Source organism: Salvia splendens, chromosome 2 (genome assembly GCF_004379255.2).
Source record: "Salvia splendens isolate huo1 chromosome 2, SspV2, whole genome shotgun sequence".
Taxonomy (NCBI): domain Eukaryota; kingdom Viridiplantae; phylum Streptophyta; class Magnoliopsida; order Lamiales; family Lamiaceae; genus Salvia; species Salvia splendens.
This window is the reverse complement of record NC_056033.1, coordinates 8,780,140-8,796,783: the sequence shown is the minus strand read 5'-3', so window position 1 is coordinate 8,796,783 and position 16,644 is coordinate 8,780,140. Positions and strand designations below refer to the sequence as shown.

The window sequence follows — 16,644 nt, the reverse complement described above, 5'->3', positions numbered from 1 at the left end:
CAGATCTTCACATTCGTCACTTTTCATGGGCAATTTATCTTCAAGAAGACCTTCCACAATATTCTTGCATCGAAATTGTTCTTCAAACCTGTCTCATTCGAGCTTGATTCTTTGAAAGTAAGTGTCTTGGCTTGGCGATAGACCCGCATCAAACCAACGGAAGAATCTGCAATCATCTTCCTTCCATATTGGACAACGATAGTAATGTCGACCAGGATTAGCAGCCGTCCTAGATGTCACGAGCTCAGCCTCAAGATTGTGATTACATTTCACAATCTGTGGACGAGGCCAATCCCAATTGAAACTTGACCCGAACGATTGAGAACTTGAAGAAGACATTGCAAGAACGACCTGAATTGGAAATCAAAACCCAAAACATATTAAAAACTTATACGTCATTATTTATGAAATGAAATCCCCAAAAAATTGCACTACAAAGCCTAACACAGATAAACCCTAAATTGAATACAACCAGATTCAGCTGCAAAATCCACCCAAATTCAGCTACAAAATCGACCCAAATCGGTCAGATTGCAAGTTGCCTAAATTGTTCTCTCTATCAAGCTCAGCTATAGCAAACGAATTGAAAAATGAGTATACGACGGCAGGGATCACACGAATTGAAAATGAGAGGATGAATTGAAGTGAGAGAAGAGAAATTAATTTCATACCTTCAAATGTAGAGGGAAGTACACAAATTAATTCGAAGATCAACTTTGATTTGAAATGAAATCCCAAAAAAATAGCACGACCCAGCCTAACACACATAAACCCTACATTGAATACAACCAAATCCAACTGCAAATTCCACCCAAAAAATCGGCCCAAATCGGTAGGGATCACACGACGACAGATAATGGAAGGATGAATTACAGTGCGAGAAGAGAAATTACCTAAATTGCGATCTGACAACAATGTATACGACGGTAGAGATCAAACGACGAAATACAATGGACGGTTAAATTACAGTGAGAGAAGGAAGAAGAGAAAGTAATTTCACACACTTAAAATATAGATGGACAGTACACAGTCTTGGGAAACATCAACTTTGAGTTGACAAAAGTGCAGAGCTAATGTCTGCAAAAGTGCAGCCGTGTGCAGAGTAGGCAAGGTAATATGACTGAAATGCCCTGCAAGGCATAAGGGTCTTTCGTCCGAAAAATGACTACAAAAACATGATATGTGATTATCCCAAATGTCAGAGTCTTGTGGCGATATTTTTTTTACAGGGGTCTGCAGTGTAACAAATGGAAATGTTAGGGACATTTTATGTAGTTCACTCTATTTAAAAAGTTGAAATAGGTACCGGAACCGGAACCGATTTTTCGGTTCTCGGTTCCTCAATTAACCGGCCGGTTCCCGTTCCGGCTTTGGTTAACCGAGAATCGGATGTCCGACGATTTTTTAAGTACACTTTTTTTTAAAAAAAATTTGTTTTGTTTTTATTTTATTGACATGTATTTTTCTATGGTTGATCAAATCTCAATTTTGTCGGAGGTTCAGTCGGATGGGAGTTTATGTATGAAAATTTTAGTCATTTTATTTTGAGTTTAATACTCCATAGTAATATAAAATTGTATTTGAAATGAGGATAAAACGACATCCACGAGTATGGATGACTGAAAAAGAAAAGTTATAATACATGAGAGAAAAGGTAAATATTACTCCGAATAATCAAGTAATCAACAATTGAGATCCATATTCCCAGGGGCGGACGCATGTTGACAGAGGCAGGATTGAAGCCCTGACCCAACTTTTTTTTTATTTTCTACTTTTAAATTTTTCAAAATTTTAAAAAATTATGTTAAGCCCTTACTAAATAATGCTATTGAAGCAAATTATTTTGAGATGAATAACTATAAGGGGTTGAAAATTAAAGAGAGAAAATTATGTTAAGCCCTTAACAATGGCGTTGGAAGGAAGCATAAGGAAGAAGATAAGTTTAAATGAATTAATTAATATAAAAGTAAGTCAAATGGACCCCACTTTCTTTGACTTGTTTTAATACGTTTTTTATTAAAATTTAAGTAAAAGAAGTGTAAATTTTAGTGGCACCCGTTTATATGATTTTAAAAAATTAAAGACGAGAAACAGAAAGGTTTTCTTTCTGAAGTTTACAGAGGCTGCGCTGCGCGTGGCGATACAGAAACGGACAACGGTGCTACTTTGTAAAAGGAGGGTTTGAATCTTTGAAACTTTAGAGAAATTATTATCAAATTCTACCTAAATTGTGAGGTAAGGAGTTTATGCATGGGACATAAATTGTGATAGTTTAATTGTGTACATTGAGAAGGACCTGTTTTCAACGATTGATAACGAAAAAATCTTGCAACGTTTTCAATCGATGAGAACACGTAGAATTCAGTTGCCACCGCTTTAGATGTAAAACCACAGCTATGACATGTTCTTTTTATTAGATATATTTTGGACTACTTCGTATTAAATATATATGCATTTTACAGTTTTTGCGGTTTTTATATTATATAATTTATATATGAGTAAAGGTCAAAATTGGTCTTGAACATATTCTCATTTTATCATTTTGGTCCTAAACATTATCTTTTGAATTTTTTGGTCCTGGACATTTCAAATCGGATAACAATTGGTCCTCCGTTAACAATTCCGTTAATATTTAACGGTCAACGATTTTAATCACAATTTTGACCAACTTATTTAATCATCAAAAATATTTTTTTAAATAAAATCATAAATAATTTGATTATTTAAAAATTGTTTAAGTTGTAATAAATAATTTATGATTTTTTTATGATAAACACAATTTTGACCAACTTAAACAAATTTTAAGTATTTAATCATCAAAATTATTATTTTTAAATAAAATCATAAATAATTTAATTATTCAAAAATTGTTTAAGTTGTAATAAATAATTTATGATTTTTTGATGATAAACACAATTTTGACCAACTTAAACAAATTTTAAGTATTTAATCATCAAAATGATTATTTTTAAATAAAATCATAAATAATTTAATTATTTAAAAATTGTTTAAGTTGGAATAAATAATTTAAGTATTTAAATTTATTTAATTATTTCTAATAAATAATTTATGATTTTATTTAAAAAAATAATTTTGATGATTAAATAATTAAAAATTGTTTAAGTTGGTTAAAATTGTGATTAAAATCGTTGACCGTTAAATATTAACGGAATTGTTGACGGAGGACCAATTGTGATCCGATTTGAAATGTCCAGGACCAAAAAATTCAAAAGATAAAGTTTAGGACCAAAATGATAAAATGAGCATATGTTCAGGACCAATTTTGGCCTTTACTCTTTATATATATATATATTATGTTTAACCGTGAAAAAATATATAGTAAAGTCCAGCCTTTACAGTCAATTTTTTCTGCGTCCTCGTATTCCTGAATCCTAACTGCCATATCCGAATCTAAAGTTTTGTTGACCAAATTATGCGGTGTTTAAAGAGAGATCTAATCAAATCCTATTACTACAATAAAATATTAAATATGAGAGTGTATCCTCTACGCCACTGACCACTCCATAGTATATATGCGTAACCTTAGCCCACTAAATTAACGCTATAATTCTTGTTACATTTACTCTGCCGAATTTATATGCGCATCCAAGTTTTGTATATTAAAATAAGCCGAGAGCAAAAACTCCGTGCTTCTTTTCATACAAATAGGTGTCGTTTGATTGCTAATTTATAACTCATTATCATGTAATTATCCATTTACGATTATGAGATGACAATGAAATCTGCAAAATGAATTTGAAATCCCAATCCCAACTTTACAAATAAAATTGGAGGTGCATATCTTAAAAATATTAAGAATTTCTATTTTATTGTAGAAAAACATTCATAGTAGTATTTCAGTATTCATGTTTTTTTTATTAGTATATACTATCAAATTCGATTTGTTTCAAAACATACAAGTGGATCGATTTAACCACAATATGCGTTCCAGTAAATCATAATGAGAGCACACCTAACATGAAAAGCAAATGATAATGGTAAAAAAAACAGACCTTTCATAAAGTAGCTCTCACAAACGCATAAAATATACCCATAGGTTATGCTACTTTAGTTAATGGTAGTACATTTTAGGCAGCAACATAACGAAATAAGTCGTCGGCCAACTTGCCAACTCCAAGTAAAATGAAAAAAAAAATGAAATTAGATCAAATTAGCCGAAAATAAATAATATCAAAGCATAGAAAATATACTCACTTATTTGGGCCTCTGAACTTAAATCCCTACACTTCGCTTCATGAATGAACAGTACAGGCCTAACAATCATGCAAGAATCTAACTTAAACATATATAAACATCTTGTTTGAACATAGAAATTCAATTTTAGAACACACACACATGTTTGAAGATGGCAAAGCTTGATGAACAAATAGGTAGTTGCATAAAATAAGAAGATCGAAGTCGGTTGGGACGTTTTCTGTGTGAAACTTGTTTATGGATTCAACGACAGCTACGGTGAAAGTCTCATCTTCCGGATAATAAGTAAGGGGATCAGGTAGCAGAGGAGCTGGAATGTTGAGCACACCTTCAAGCGTGGCATGCTGACAATAAGCCGAATAAGTAACATGGTAACCGCCCTCTTGGACAATGCTTGTCAGCCATTTCACGAACCATCTGCCCGATTTTCCTATAGCCCTCCATAGTCAAGCATTGCTTTCCATTTGCATCAAACTGCAGTTACAAAATGCAGAAATCAAGGTGAAATTTTCAGCTTAATGAATCCATTCGTTTAACATCTTAAGTAATGGCTCAAGAATCAAGATTCCCTATATCATAAATTTTCATCAAACAAGTGATTTCCCTATAGTTCAAAGTTAAACAATTTGTAGAATGCACATTATAATTTGCAGCTTAACCAAACACATTCAACTTACAGCGCTAGAATCTTGGCCAACAACCAGAACCATCATCTCGGGATCAAATCTGTCGATAGCAGGCACGACTAATTCACTTATTGCACGTGCATACCCTCGACTTCCAGACCCATTGGGCAGGGGTATATTCAAATTGTAACCATAGCCTTCCTCTTCAACTAGCTCATCCACAGTTCCATCTTGAGGGTGCGAAGGCCCCCCACAATCCATGACTCATATGAAGAGAGATAGTGAGAACCTTATTGGATCGATAGAAGCCCTCAGCAGTCCCGTTTCCATAGTGCACATCGATATCGATCACAGCAACTCTGTTAAGGCCGGAGTTGAGAGCTGATTCGACCGCAAGACCTGCATTGTTTAGAAAGCAATATCCGATGCCTGAGTAGGCTGAGCATGATGACCTGGTGGCTGCCGGACCAATGCGTACGAAATCTTCCCATTCCCATCAAGTATGTGTTTCATTGCTGACAGAGTGGTTCCGGCAGCTAGGAGCGCAGCATCCCATGAACCGGGGTTCAAGATGGTTCCAGCACCGAAGTCCTTGCCCCCTCTCTTATCTGCCTCAACAAGCTCGTCTATATATTCTGAGATAATCCGAAATGTGCAAGCCTAACTGTTAGCTGAGCAACAGGAAAACTCAAAGATAGGCTTAACAAGTGATTCATATACATGTTGCTGTAGATTACAACTATCTCAACCTTGTATATGTAGCATAGCATATATTACAATGGAATAACTAAAAGGAGAGCAATTACAAGTACAACATTTTGATAACATTCCAAACTGTGCATCCATGGATTGATTAAAACAAAATACTAGTATGTTAATAGAATTCGAGCATGTTATGTTGTTCACGGTATACAACAACTATCTACTTTACCAAAATGATTAATTCAAATATTTAGTATTTATTTGTTATTCGATGTGGGATATCATATCACAAATATTAAAATCGATTCAAATTATATATAGTAATCATAGTAGAATAATTACAAGAAAAGCCAAAGTGCATCAAAATAAGAAAGAAAGAAAGAAAGAAAGAGGGGAATAGAATTGACCTGATGAATCCGTTTGAGGATGGAGACTATGTTCTTGACCCGCGCCGCGTTCTCCGGGTGGGCTTGAAGAAGAAGAAATCAGCGTGTTACAACTACTCAACAGATTTCTAAAAACTAAAACTCTCTACTGTTGAAATCAAATTAATGATTCACATAATTCATCACACAAATCATACATGTTGAATAAGATTGATAAACTTAAAGCGGAAGCGTACATGGATTTAGATTCATGATGTTGTTGATGATTCTAAAGTATGGAAATTAATCTTCCAAGTGACATGGCTCTTCTCACAGATTCTCTGTAATCTGTAAGTCTTGAAAATACGTCAGATTAACAGGAATGGGAATCTGTTAACCTATTTATAGGTTGCACTTGGGGACCATAACCATGTATTTAGAGAATAAGTCCCTAACTTTATTATAACTTTAATTTCACCCATAACAAAATTAAAGTTATCCAAAGTAGTATCTGCACAACAGTCCTCATACTTTTATAGATAATCGATTGACCCTATAAATTATATAACCTTAGTAGATCACGTAATCGGGTCAATCAATAAATAGTCATAAATATTATACAATCTTTAGACTATTATGTTGGACCATATTAAAATGTTCCAACAATCTCCCACTTGGGCCAACATAAAAGTCACCAAATGCTTGTTCATTACTAAAGTTGCGCGCTTACTATTTATATTAATCATCTTTACCGATCCGGTCTACTAAACATGTTAATATGGAACCAAAGAAGTTTAAGTCACAACACGTATACATGACTAAACTCATCAGTGATCACAAATATTAACACATCCAGCAACACAAATCAAAATATGAGTGTGCAGCATGAAAATTACATGCTATGTGATCTTTTGCATGTCTATTTCCAACTGGTCCTCTGAAACTGTAGTGAGATCAGAAAATATCAAAGCATAATTCAAAGTAACTAAACCAAAGTAACTGAAGTGTGCACTTAATATAATTGAAATTCAATATTATTACATAGATGAACACAAACTCCCACTAGACCAAAGTATCACAAGGTCGAACACCCATGTGAAATACATGCTCATGAAAGACTGAAGGCGGTAAACCTTTAGTGAAAGGATCCGCAAGCATGGAAGTTGAACCTAAGTGTTCAATTTGCAATTGTCTACTCTGAATTCTATCCTTAACAGCAAGGAACTTGATGTCAATGTGTTTGGACTTCGACGAGCTCCTGTTGTTGTTGGAGTACATGACTGCGGACTTATTGTCACAATATAACTTGAGTGATCTTTCAATACTATCCACAATTTGCAGTCCTTGAATAAAGTTCCGCAGCCATACTCCATGTTGTGATGCCTCAAAGCAAGCTATGAATTCTGCTTCCATTGTAGAGGTGGCTATCAATGTTTGTTTAACACTTTTCCAAGATATAGCCCCTCCGGCTAGCATGAAAACATAACCTGACGTGGATCTACGACTGTCTTGGCATCCCGCGAAATCCAAATCAGAATACCCAATGATCTCAAGCTGATCCGATTTCCTATAAGTGAGCATATAATCCTTTGTTCTTTGCAGATACCGCAAAACACGTTTGACTGCTTTCCAATGATCCATACCGGGATTACTCAAATATCTGCCTAGCATGCCTACTATGAATGCAATATCCGGACGCGTGCATACTTGTGCATACATAAGACTTCCCACAGCCGATGCATAAGGATGTAATTCCATTTCCTTTCTTTCAAGCTCATTTTCGGGGCATTGATTTAAACTGAATTTATCACCTTTAGCCACTGGGGTATCTCCTGGTCTACAATCTTTCATGCCAAATCTTGCCAGCACTTTATCGATGTAGCTCTTTTGTGATAATCCAAGTACACCTAGGGAACGATCTCGATGTATTTGGATTCCTAATACAAAAGAAGCATCACCAAGATCTTTCATTTCGAATTTTCTTGAAAGAAATTTCTTGGTGTCAAGTAATAAATCTACATCGTTGCAAGCAAGTAGAATATCGTCTACATATAGAACCAGGAAAATGAATTTGCTCCCACTGAACTTATAGTATATGCATTCATCAACAGAATTCGTCTCAAAACCAAATGAGACGACAACTTGATGAAATTTAACATACCATTGACAAGATGCTTGTTTAAGACCATAGATGGATTTCTTAAGTTTGCATACCATCTTTTTTGGGTCGCCCGACACAAAGTTTTCAGGTTGCACCATATAAATCGTTTCTGTACTGTCGCCATTAAGAAACGTTGTCTTTACATCCATCTGATGTAGTTCCAAATTAAAATGAGCCACAAGTGCCATGATTATTCTGAATGAGTCTTTCGTTGAAACTGGAGAGAAAGTCTCGGTAAAATCGATGCCTTCTTTTTGAGTGAAGCCTTTTGCTACAAGACGAGCCTTATATCTTTCCACATTGCCTTACGAATCCCGTTTGGTCTTAAAAATCCACTTGCAACCAATGGGTTTTGCACCTTCAGGCAATGGGACAAGATCCCAAACGTCATTGCTTTGCATAGACTTAATCTCTTCAATCATGGCATCGATCCACTTTTGAGCATTAGAACTTTCAATGGCTTGACGGAAAGTGACTGGGTCATCTTCCATCACTCCAATGTCTACCTCATGCTCTTGGAGATATACAATATATTCATCTGTAGATATTGCAGGTCTCCTCACTCTAGTGGATCTTCTTAGTGGCACTACTTCGTCATGTTCTTGAGGAGGTTGAGGTTGTTCTTCATGTTGTTGTTCAGGAGGCGGAACAGGAATTACGAGATTGTTGTCTTGTTCTGGAATGAAGGGAAGTGAAATTACTTCATCTTCAAAGACAACATTCTTCATACCATCTTCCCCCCCAAACTCAACTTCCTCAAAGAACCTTGCATTATTCGTCTCAAAAAATGATCTAGTTGTGGGATCATAGAACTTGAAACCCCTTGACCGCTCAGGATAACCTACAAAGTAACAACTTACCGTTTTAGAGTCCAATTTATGCTCGTGTGGCCTATAAGGCCGAGCTTCTGCTGGACAACCCCAAACATGTAAATGACCTAAACTGGGCTTTTTGCCCGTCCACAATTCATAAGGGGTTACGGCAGTTGCTTTAGTAGGTACACGGTTTAGGATGTATGTTGCGGTCTTAAGTGCCTCTCCCCAAAGGGATTCTGGCAAAGTAGAATGACTAATCATGCTTCTAACCATATCCTTGAGGGTTCTATTTCGTCTTTCAGCAACACCATTCATGGTAGGACTACCAGGCATTGTGTACTGGGGAACGATTCCACATTCCTCTAGGAATCTGGCAAAAGGTCCTGGACGTTGTTCACCTGAGCCGTCATATCTACCATAGTATTCTCCACCACGGTCAGATCTGACGTTCTTAATTCTTTTGCCAAGTTGGTTTTCAACCTCGGCCTTGTAACTCTTGAACATATCCAGTGCTTGAGATTTTTCACTTATTAGATATAAATAACCATATCTGGAATAATCGTCTATGAACGTAATAAAATATCCTTGACCATTCCAAGAAGCAGTAGAAAACGGTCCACAGATATCTGTATGGATAAGTTCTAAGACGTCTGTAGTCCGATTGGCTTCAAATCTCCTAATGTTTGTTTGTTTCCCTTTAATGCACTCAACACAGACTTGAAAGTCTGTCATATTGGGAATGGTAAGAATTCAATCTGATACAAGTCTTTCAATTCTCCGTTTGGAGATATGACCCAAACGTTTGTGCCAAATTGTAGCAGAATTCTCACTCATTAATTTACGCTTTGTACCTTGTGAGTTCACATGCAGGGCTTCATTAAATGAAGTAATAGTATTAAGCAAATAAAGATTATCACCATAAGAAAGAGAACCGGTGCCAATCAAAGTTGAATTTAGATAAAGACTAAATTTACTATTTCTAAATGAACAATTATAACCGAATTTGTCCAATACAGAAATAGAAATTAAATTCCGTCTAAATGACGGTACAACGAATGTCTGTTCTAAATCCAAATAACAACCAGTTTTTAATAATAATCTAAATGTGCCTATTGCCTCCACTTCAACTTGTTTGCCATCGCCCACATAGATGAATCTTTCAGCATCAATCGGCTTTCGGCACTGGAGGCAACCCTGCATGGACACACTTATGTGAGTAGTAGCACCAGAATCTAACCACCAAGTATGTCCAGGTACAGAAGCTAAATTAACTTCTGAACAAACATAAGTGAAAAATGTACCCTTCTTCACGCGCCAAGCGTGATATTCTTCACAATCATTCTTCTTGTGTCCATCTTTCTTGCAAAAGAAGCAAACTGAACCTGATCTTTCCTTCTTAAATTGTCTTGCAGATGGACCAGCAACATTTCTGGAGGAATCGGGAAGAATCCTCTTCCCCTTAGCGAACTCGGAAAGAATCCTCTTTCCCTTGTCCTTTCCTCGTTTCCCCTTATAGCTTGTTGCTAAGTGAGCACTTTCCGTCTTACTTTGCTTCAACCTCTCTTCCTCTTGAACACAATGAGAAATCAACTCATTCAATGACCATTTATCCTTCACAGTATTGTAACTAACTTTGAAGTAATCAAATTGATGAGGAAGAGATATCATAACCAAATGCACTAGTTGATCATCACTGATCGTCAAATTAAGTGCCGTAAGCTTTGAAGCAGTGTTTGACATTTCCATAATGTGCTCCCGAATTTCTCCTCGGCCATTATACCTCATAGTCACAAGTTTATGCATCAATGAAGCCGTTTCGGCCTTTTCATTGCTTGCAAAATTCATATCAATGGTCTCGAGGAATTCCTTAGCAGTTGCTTCTTTCGGGACAGTACCACGAAAGTTTTCAGGGATAGCATGTTGCATAATCATAAGACTCATGCGATTGGAGTGTTCCCACCTCTCAAAATTCCGTTTATCCTCGTCGGAACTTTCATCAGTAAGAGGGGCGGGTTGCTCCGTTCGAAGTGCATAGTCTAAATTTGCAATCCCCAAACCAATCAATACCTTGCTTCTCCACGATGCATAGGTATTGCCTTTTAGTATATGAATGGAATTTAGAAAACCAATAGCAGATTCTTGAGCTAGCAAAGAACAAATATAACAAGTAGGACAATAATTAGCTCACGGAAATAATAAGTAAATAAATTAAATAATGACAATTCCCATTTCAAGATGTCGGCACAACATTAAAATTTCATCTTTGGACAAAATAATAACTCGCAAGTGACATCTTAATATGTAGTAATCAAATATAGATAATCATTTCCTGTCAAACAATAAGTCTTCCTTTGGGCCGACTTAATGTCCACAATGACTTAAGGATAATCTCATATTATTACAACAAAGTACACAAGAAACACGACCAAATAACAATCTTCCTTTGGGCCGATTAACTATTCGCATGTATTTCAAGTATACAAATAATCTCTACATTCCAAATAAATTAATCTACACGTCAGAGCTCACTTTGGCGAGTTAATGCTTTAATTAATTCCTTTAGAATAATAGACAACAAAAGCTTCAAGTCATTATTTAATTAATTACTTAATAACCAAAACAATTAAAATACCATTAATTGTTTAAAAATACTCTTGGGCTTCAGCAAACGTTGTAAATATTAATAGAGAAAAAATAGTTCTAAGTCCACAATGTCTTTGATTTGATTTCTTTATTTTAGAAAACATCTGATTCACTTTGGATGCAAAACATCACAACTATTCAGCCCCAAGAAACTGAATCAAAATTAAATAGACGCGTTGTTTCACGAAACAATGCACCGTTTCACCATCACAACCGCCATCAACCGCTCTGACTTTGTTGGCGACGCCGTCTCCGTTCGTCGGAATAAATGGTTGATGGTCAGATATGATTGAAAACTAAATTTTGAATAAATCTCTTTTATTTTGACAGAGAAACTGAATGTTTTAAAACACCATAAATATGGATTTTAACGTAAATTTCCATCAACAAAAATTACAAAGAAGAAACAGTTTCTCACAACCATTCTGTCGAACACAAGGAGATGCTTAAAATTAATGAATCAATTCTGAAATTTCCCAAAAAAATAATTTGACAGAATAACTTGGTTTTAGAAACGAGAATTTCTGATTCAGATTGTATTTAACAAGCTTCAAAATTTAAAACGATTTAGTCGAACGATTTTCAAGAATCAAATTGAATCAAAACAGAATTCAAAACCAATTTTCAAGAATCACATATTGGTTTGCGTGATCAACTGTAAAACTTGTGATTGAATTCAACAAACTTCAAAGAATTTCGTTCAAAAATTCTTCATCAATTTGAACACATAGTTTTCATAAATCGAATCCTAACACAGAACTATAAATTAAGGAATTATCAATTCATTCCAACATGTATTGGCTCTGATACCAATTGTTGAAATCAAATTAATGATTCACATAATTCATCACACAAATCATACATGTTGAATAAGATTGATAAACTTAAAGCGGAAGCATACATGGATTTGGATTCATAATGTTATTGATGATTCTAAAGTATGAAAATTAATCTTCCAAGTGACAACGCTCTTCTCACAGATTCTCTGTAATCTGTAAGTCTTGAAAATACGTCAGATTAACAGGAATGGGAATCTGTTAACCTATTTATAGGTTGCACTTGGGGACCATAACCATATATTTAGAGAATAAGTCCCTAACTTTATTATAACTTTAATTTCACCCATAACAAAATTAAAGTTATCCAAAGTAGTATCTGCACAACAGTCCTCATACTTTTATAGATAATCAATTGACCCTATAAATTATATAACCATAGTAGATCACGTAATCGGGTCAATCAATAAATAGTCATAAATATTATACAATCTTTAGACTATTATGTTGGACCATATTAAAATGTTCCAACATCTACCACTCTTCCCATATCTGCCAGGATATCAAAATCAACTACTACTATATCACTTTAGCTCTAGTTGTTTAACAGACCCAGTACCTGAATGAGCCTGCGACTCCATTTTTACTCCAATTATTTTTGTTTTCAGATACTAGGGAAATTACATATAAATTATTACTCCCTCCGTCCCGGGCTACTCGCTCCTTTCCTTTTCGGCACGGAGATTAAGGAATGAGTGTATAGGAAAGTAAAAAATGACGACTGTAGGTGAAATTTTTTACTAAAAATGGAAAGAGTGCAAGTAACTTGGGACGCTCAAAAAGGAAATAAGTGCGAGTAGTGCGGGACGGAGGGAGTATTTTTTTAGAAAAATAGTTGGAATTTAAATTTGTTTTCTTTGTATTGTAGTGTGTTGATATCAATATTTTCGAAATTTTAATCAATAAAATTATTAAATCATGGTTTAATTAGTTTGACCAACTTGTTTATTAATTGAATCGAAAATATTATTCAATCAAATGTGTCCATTTTCTTTGGAGAATCCAGCCTTTTATCTTTTATTGGAATAATATTTTTGAAACATTAGTTTATAAGATTTCACAAAGCATCTTTTTTGTAAGTGTTCAAGGAAAATATTATTCAATCAGGAGTAATACTTTGTTAGTATGTCAAATTGTGATTTACGGCCAAAATAGTAGATTCTGTGGGTAGGACGGCCTAACACACCATCATAGTCAAAGTAGTCGAAGTCTTCAACATCTCAGTTTGCTCTAAACTAATCGAGCATAGAATTGGGAACGAAGTTTTAAATTGCTTTCTATTATACGCAATTCTTATAAATTAGTTACATTAAACAAAAGGTAATTCATCTATTCTAGTATTGATTTCAAGATTGACCATTTCCTAACATCCCCACAAGTCAGACTAATGGAATCACCTATAATTTGTCAAGAATTCCTGTTGAACTTTTTGAACTTAATATTTTTTTTTATCAAATGTAATCTAATTGATCTCAGATCGAACAAATTAAATGTGAATTGCGCTATATCAATCTCTATATTCTCTTTCATGAATTGTCTGTCCATATCTATATTCTGGATTCGATCATAATAAAATGGGCTAAGAAAGTGAAAAAAATTGTTAAACCACTCCTCCAAGAGCATTTTTGTTAACAAAAAAAACGGGAATTTTTTTTATTAAAATTAAGCTGGTGACAAACAATTGAATTTGACTATATGGCATTTTGGGTCAAACTAGATTCGCGTGACCCTTGATATTTTACTTAATATCTAGAGGAACATTAATGAGCACAACATCAGTAACTGCATTTGGATTCTTGAATTTGGACAAGGTGGCGAGTTCATGAACAGAATCTACTATTTTGGCCGTGCAACCAACAATTTGCATGAGCAGGGAAGCCACGGTGGCCGCGGGGCACAGATCGAGGAGATGAGCATCGCCCCATAGAGGAGTCTGGAGCACCAATTTGAGATTCATGGCTGCAGCTTCCGCCCTTTTCACGTGCGGATCAGCATGCGTGGACCGCGTCATTGCTTTCATCCCCTCCGCTAATTCTGCCAAAGCCTCACTGCATTCCCGGCTCATCTCTGTACATGCCTCCTTCATCTTTTCTCGAATCTCTAGTGGCGTCTTCATGTCCGAGTTAAGACAGCCGTTGAGTGCATCGATCTTGCACGCGCATTCTCGTGTTAGCCTTCCAATTTTAAGGTAGTGCTCCCAAGGGTGCCAGTATCTGAATTTGCCATGCCTAGGCTCCCATTTTGCAAAATTCACCTAACACAAAAGTATACACATTGTTAATAACAATCTTAATTGAGGGATTTCCAACTTGTTTAATTTGACTAACCAGTGATTCTTCAATGCTCTGTGATTCAATAACTCCTCTATAGCCTTCCATTTCATGGTTTTTATTGCCTGTCCCGAAATATTCGCCTTCAAAACCTGTAATTTAATATTCCATTTTTAAACAATACTTTATAATTTAAGTGACTATTATCCCAGCATACCTTCCAAGAAGTTTGCGAGCGTGTGGATGTTAGTAGCAACGAGAGTGTGAAGATCTTGGCCGGCCCAACAGGGGCATATGCAGCAACAAACAAGTACGGTGGCATAACCAACCAACACAGTAGACATCCTTTTCTCCGCCATCTCTATCAGCTTTTCGCCACGATAAGTGCACACCGCTATCAATCCATACGTCACTATTACTATCAAGAAAAAATAGTCGTTTCTCGCCTTCAGCTTTGGAATAAATCGACCAAACGTCGCCAATCCAGCTGCATAAACACAACACAATCACAATTTTGCAAGCAAATCAAAATTAAATTTGTTCATAATATATGTACATATGAAGAAAATGATGAATGCGAGCATGATGGACTCGGGCGGCGTGTTCCCGGCAAAGCTGGTGGCGCCGTGTGCCCCAACTCCTAATGCGCCTCCCAACAGCGTCGCCAACGTTCTATTCACTCCTTTGCCAATGGTAGCTCCTGAAATGAAAAAATTATATGTAGTGTTAAATAAGGGGAGTTGTGGGGAGGGAGGGACCGGACCTATGGAGAACTCGAAAACAACGGCGACAGTGTTGACGGCCCACATGGCGTAAAGGCCACTACCGGTAGAGTAGCCGTCGTGAAAGAGATCAAAGTAGTAGATTAGAGATACAGCGGCCATGGCCACTCCCACTTTTATTGCGTGGACTATTTTTCTTGGATCTTCACCTCCTATTTTTACCACCATTTCCCAGCTTCCTTTCACCCCTTGTTTCACTTTTTCTAACGCCATTATTGATCTCAAGCTGTATGCAGTCGATGGGAATGTGGGATTTTTATATACTACTATCAACTTTAACTATGGGCTTTCAGGTTATGTGGAGGGGTCGGTGTCACATATGTTGTCACTACTTAGTTGCCATTTGCATATATTTTCAACCAACACTCGCGATTTATTTATTACTCATCTTACGAATTCAATAGGGGTACTTATTTTGCGGTTGTGTATATGTTGCCAATTTGATTTTGTTGTTATTGATCTATGAAACCAAATTGATTTCGGATATTGAATCTCTCTGGTTTTAGGATTCTATTGTCTGCCATTGTTTTAGTGGAAGTGCAGGACACATTTTACGTGCATATTTTTGGAAGACCATATATCTTTATTAATTAGTTAATTAGCATTATAAATATGTGTCATTGTTATTCATTTCAATCAACGAATGAATAATATATGAATTTATGATTCTTTCTGTTTTATTTGGTGCACTTTATTTAAAGCTTGAGTTGTCGACGGTATTCCGCCTCCTGGTTACTTCTTGTTTATCCTCTCTGTGTTGGGGATAATGCTGAAATTACAAGAGATAAACAATACCGGACGTAATACAACCCAAGAAGGAAGGAAGAACTAAAACTGAAAATTACAATGGAATCGAAACTGTAAAACCGTAAAAGCGTTTAGCCGAGTCGAGGAGTCATCTTTCCGCAAGATGAGATACGCCCCGGTAGTGCTCTCGGTTTGGTGTGTCGTCCCCAAAGATAAAACGGCTACGTCTCTGGTGAAGCAGCACCGCAATCAACAGAGCTTCAGCGAACTGGATGGAGGAGAGGGCAGAACTTCGGAAAGAAAGACTATGCAGAGAGTATGATGCTTGTGAATATGTTGTTCTGATTGTGCTCTATATCTAATGCAAGGAATGACTAGCCTATTTATAGGCTTGGTCCACTGCAGGGGTCAACTCAGCCTTGATGGCTGTCATCATGGCTCATTATGGCGGGGCTGTAACCGTCGGCCGTTACGAGTTTGAA

General features: G+C 36.0%; 2 protein-coding genes and 1 pseudogene across 4 annotated transcripts; all 3 read right to left on the bottom strand.

Moving 5' to 3' along the window:
* Positions 1 to 3,956: 3,956 nt before the first annotated feature.
* Positions 3,957 to 5,606, bottom strand: LOC121772700 (annotated as a pseudogene).
* Positions 5,607 to 10,437: 4,831 nt separating this feature from the next.
* On the bottom strand, positions 10,438 to 12,944 carry LOC121772683. Its single transcript, XM_042169879.1, has 3 exons — positions 12,923 to 12,944; positions 10,517 to 11,028; positions 10,438 to 10,452 (listed from the first exon to the last, which is right to left on the bottom strand). The coding sequence occupies exons 1-3, from the start codon at positions 12,942 to 12,944 to the stop codon at positions 10,438 to 10,440; spliced, it is 549 nt and encodes a 182-aa protein (XP_042025813.1).
* A 1,041-nt stretch (positions 12,945 to 13,985) lies between these two features.
* Positions 13,986 to 15,740, bottom strand: LOC121767696 (aluminum-activated malate transporter 2-like). 3 transcript variants are annotated; one of them, XM_042164029.1, is made up of 5 exons: positions 15,397 to 15,736; positions 15,190 to 15,333; positions 14,851 to 15,120; positions 14,691 to 14,785; positions 13,986 to 14,617 (listed from the first exon to the last, which is right to left on the bottom strand). In XM_042164029.1, the coding sequence occupies exons 1-5, from the start codon at positions 15,626 to 15,628 to the stop codon at positions 14,102 to 14,104; spliced, it is 1,257 nt and encodes a 418-aa protein (XP_042019963.1). In that variant the 5' UTR covers positions 15,629 to 15,736; the 3' UTR covers positions 13,986 to 14,101. The 3 variants fall into 3 exon arrangements, with proteins under 3 accessions (XP_042019963.1, XP_042019958.1, XP_042019970.1); XM_042164024.1 differs by having other exon boundaries at positions 15,190 to 15,740; XM_042164036.1 differs by lacking the exon at positions 15,190 to 15,333 and having other exon boundaries at positions 15,397 to 15,739.
* Between the last annotated feature and the right edge of the window lie 904 nt (positions 15,741 to 16,644).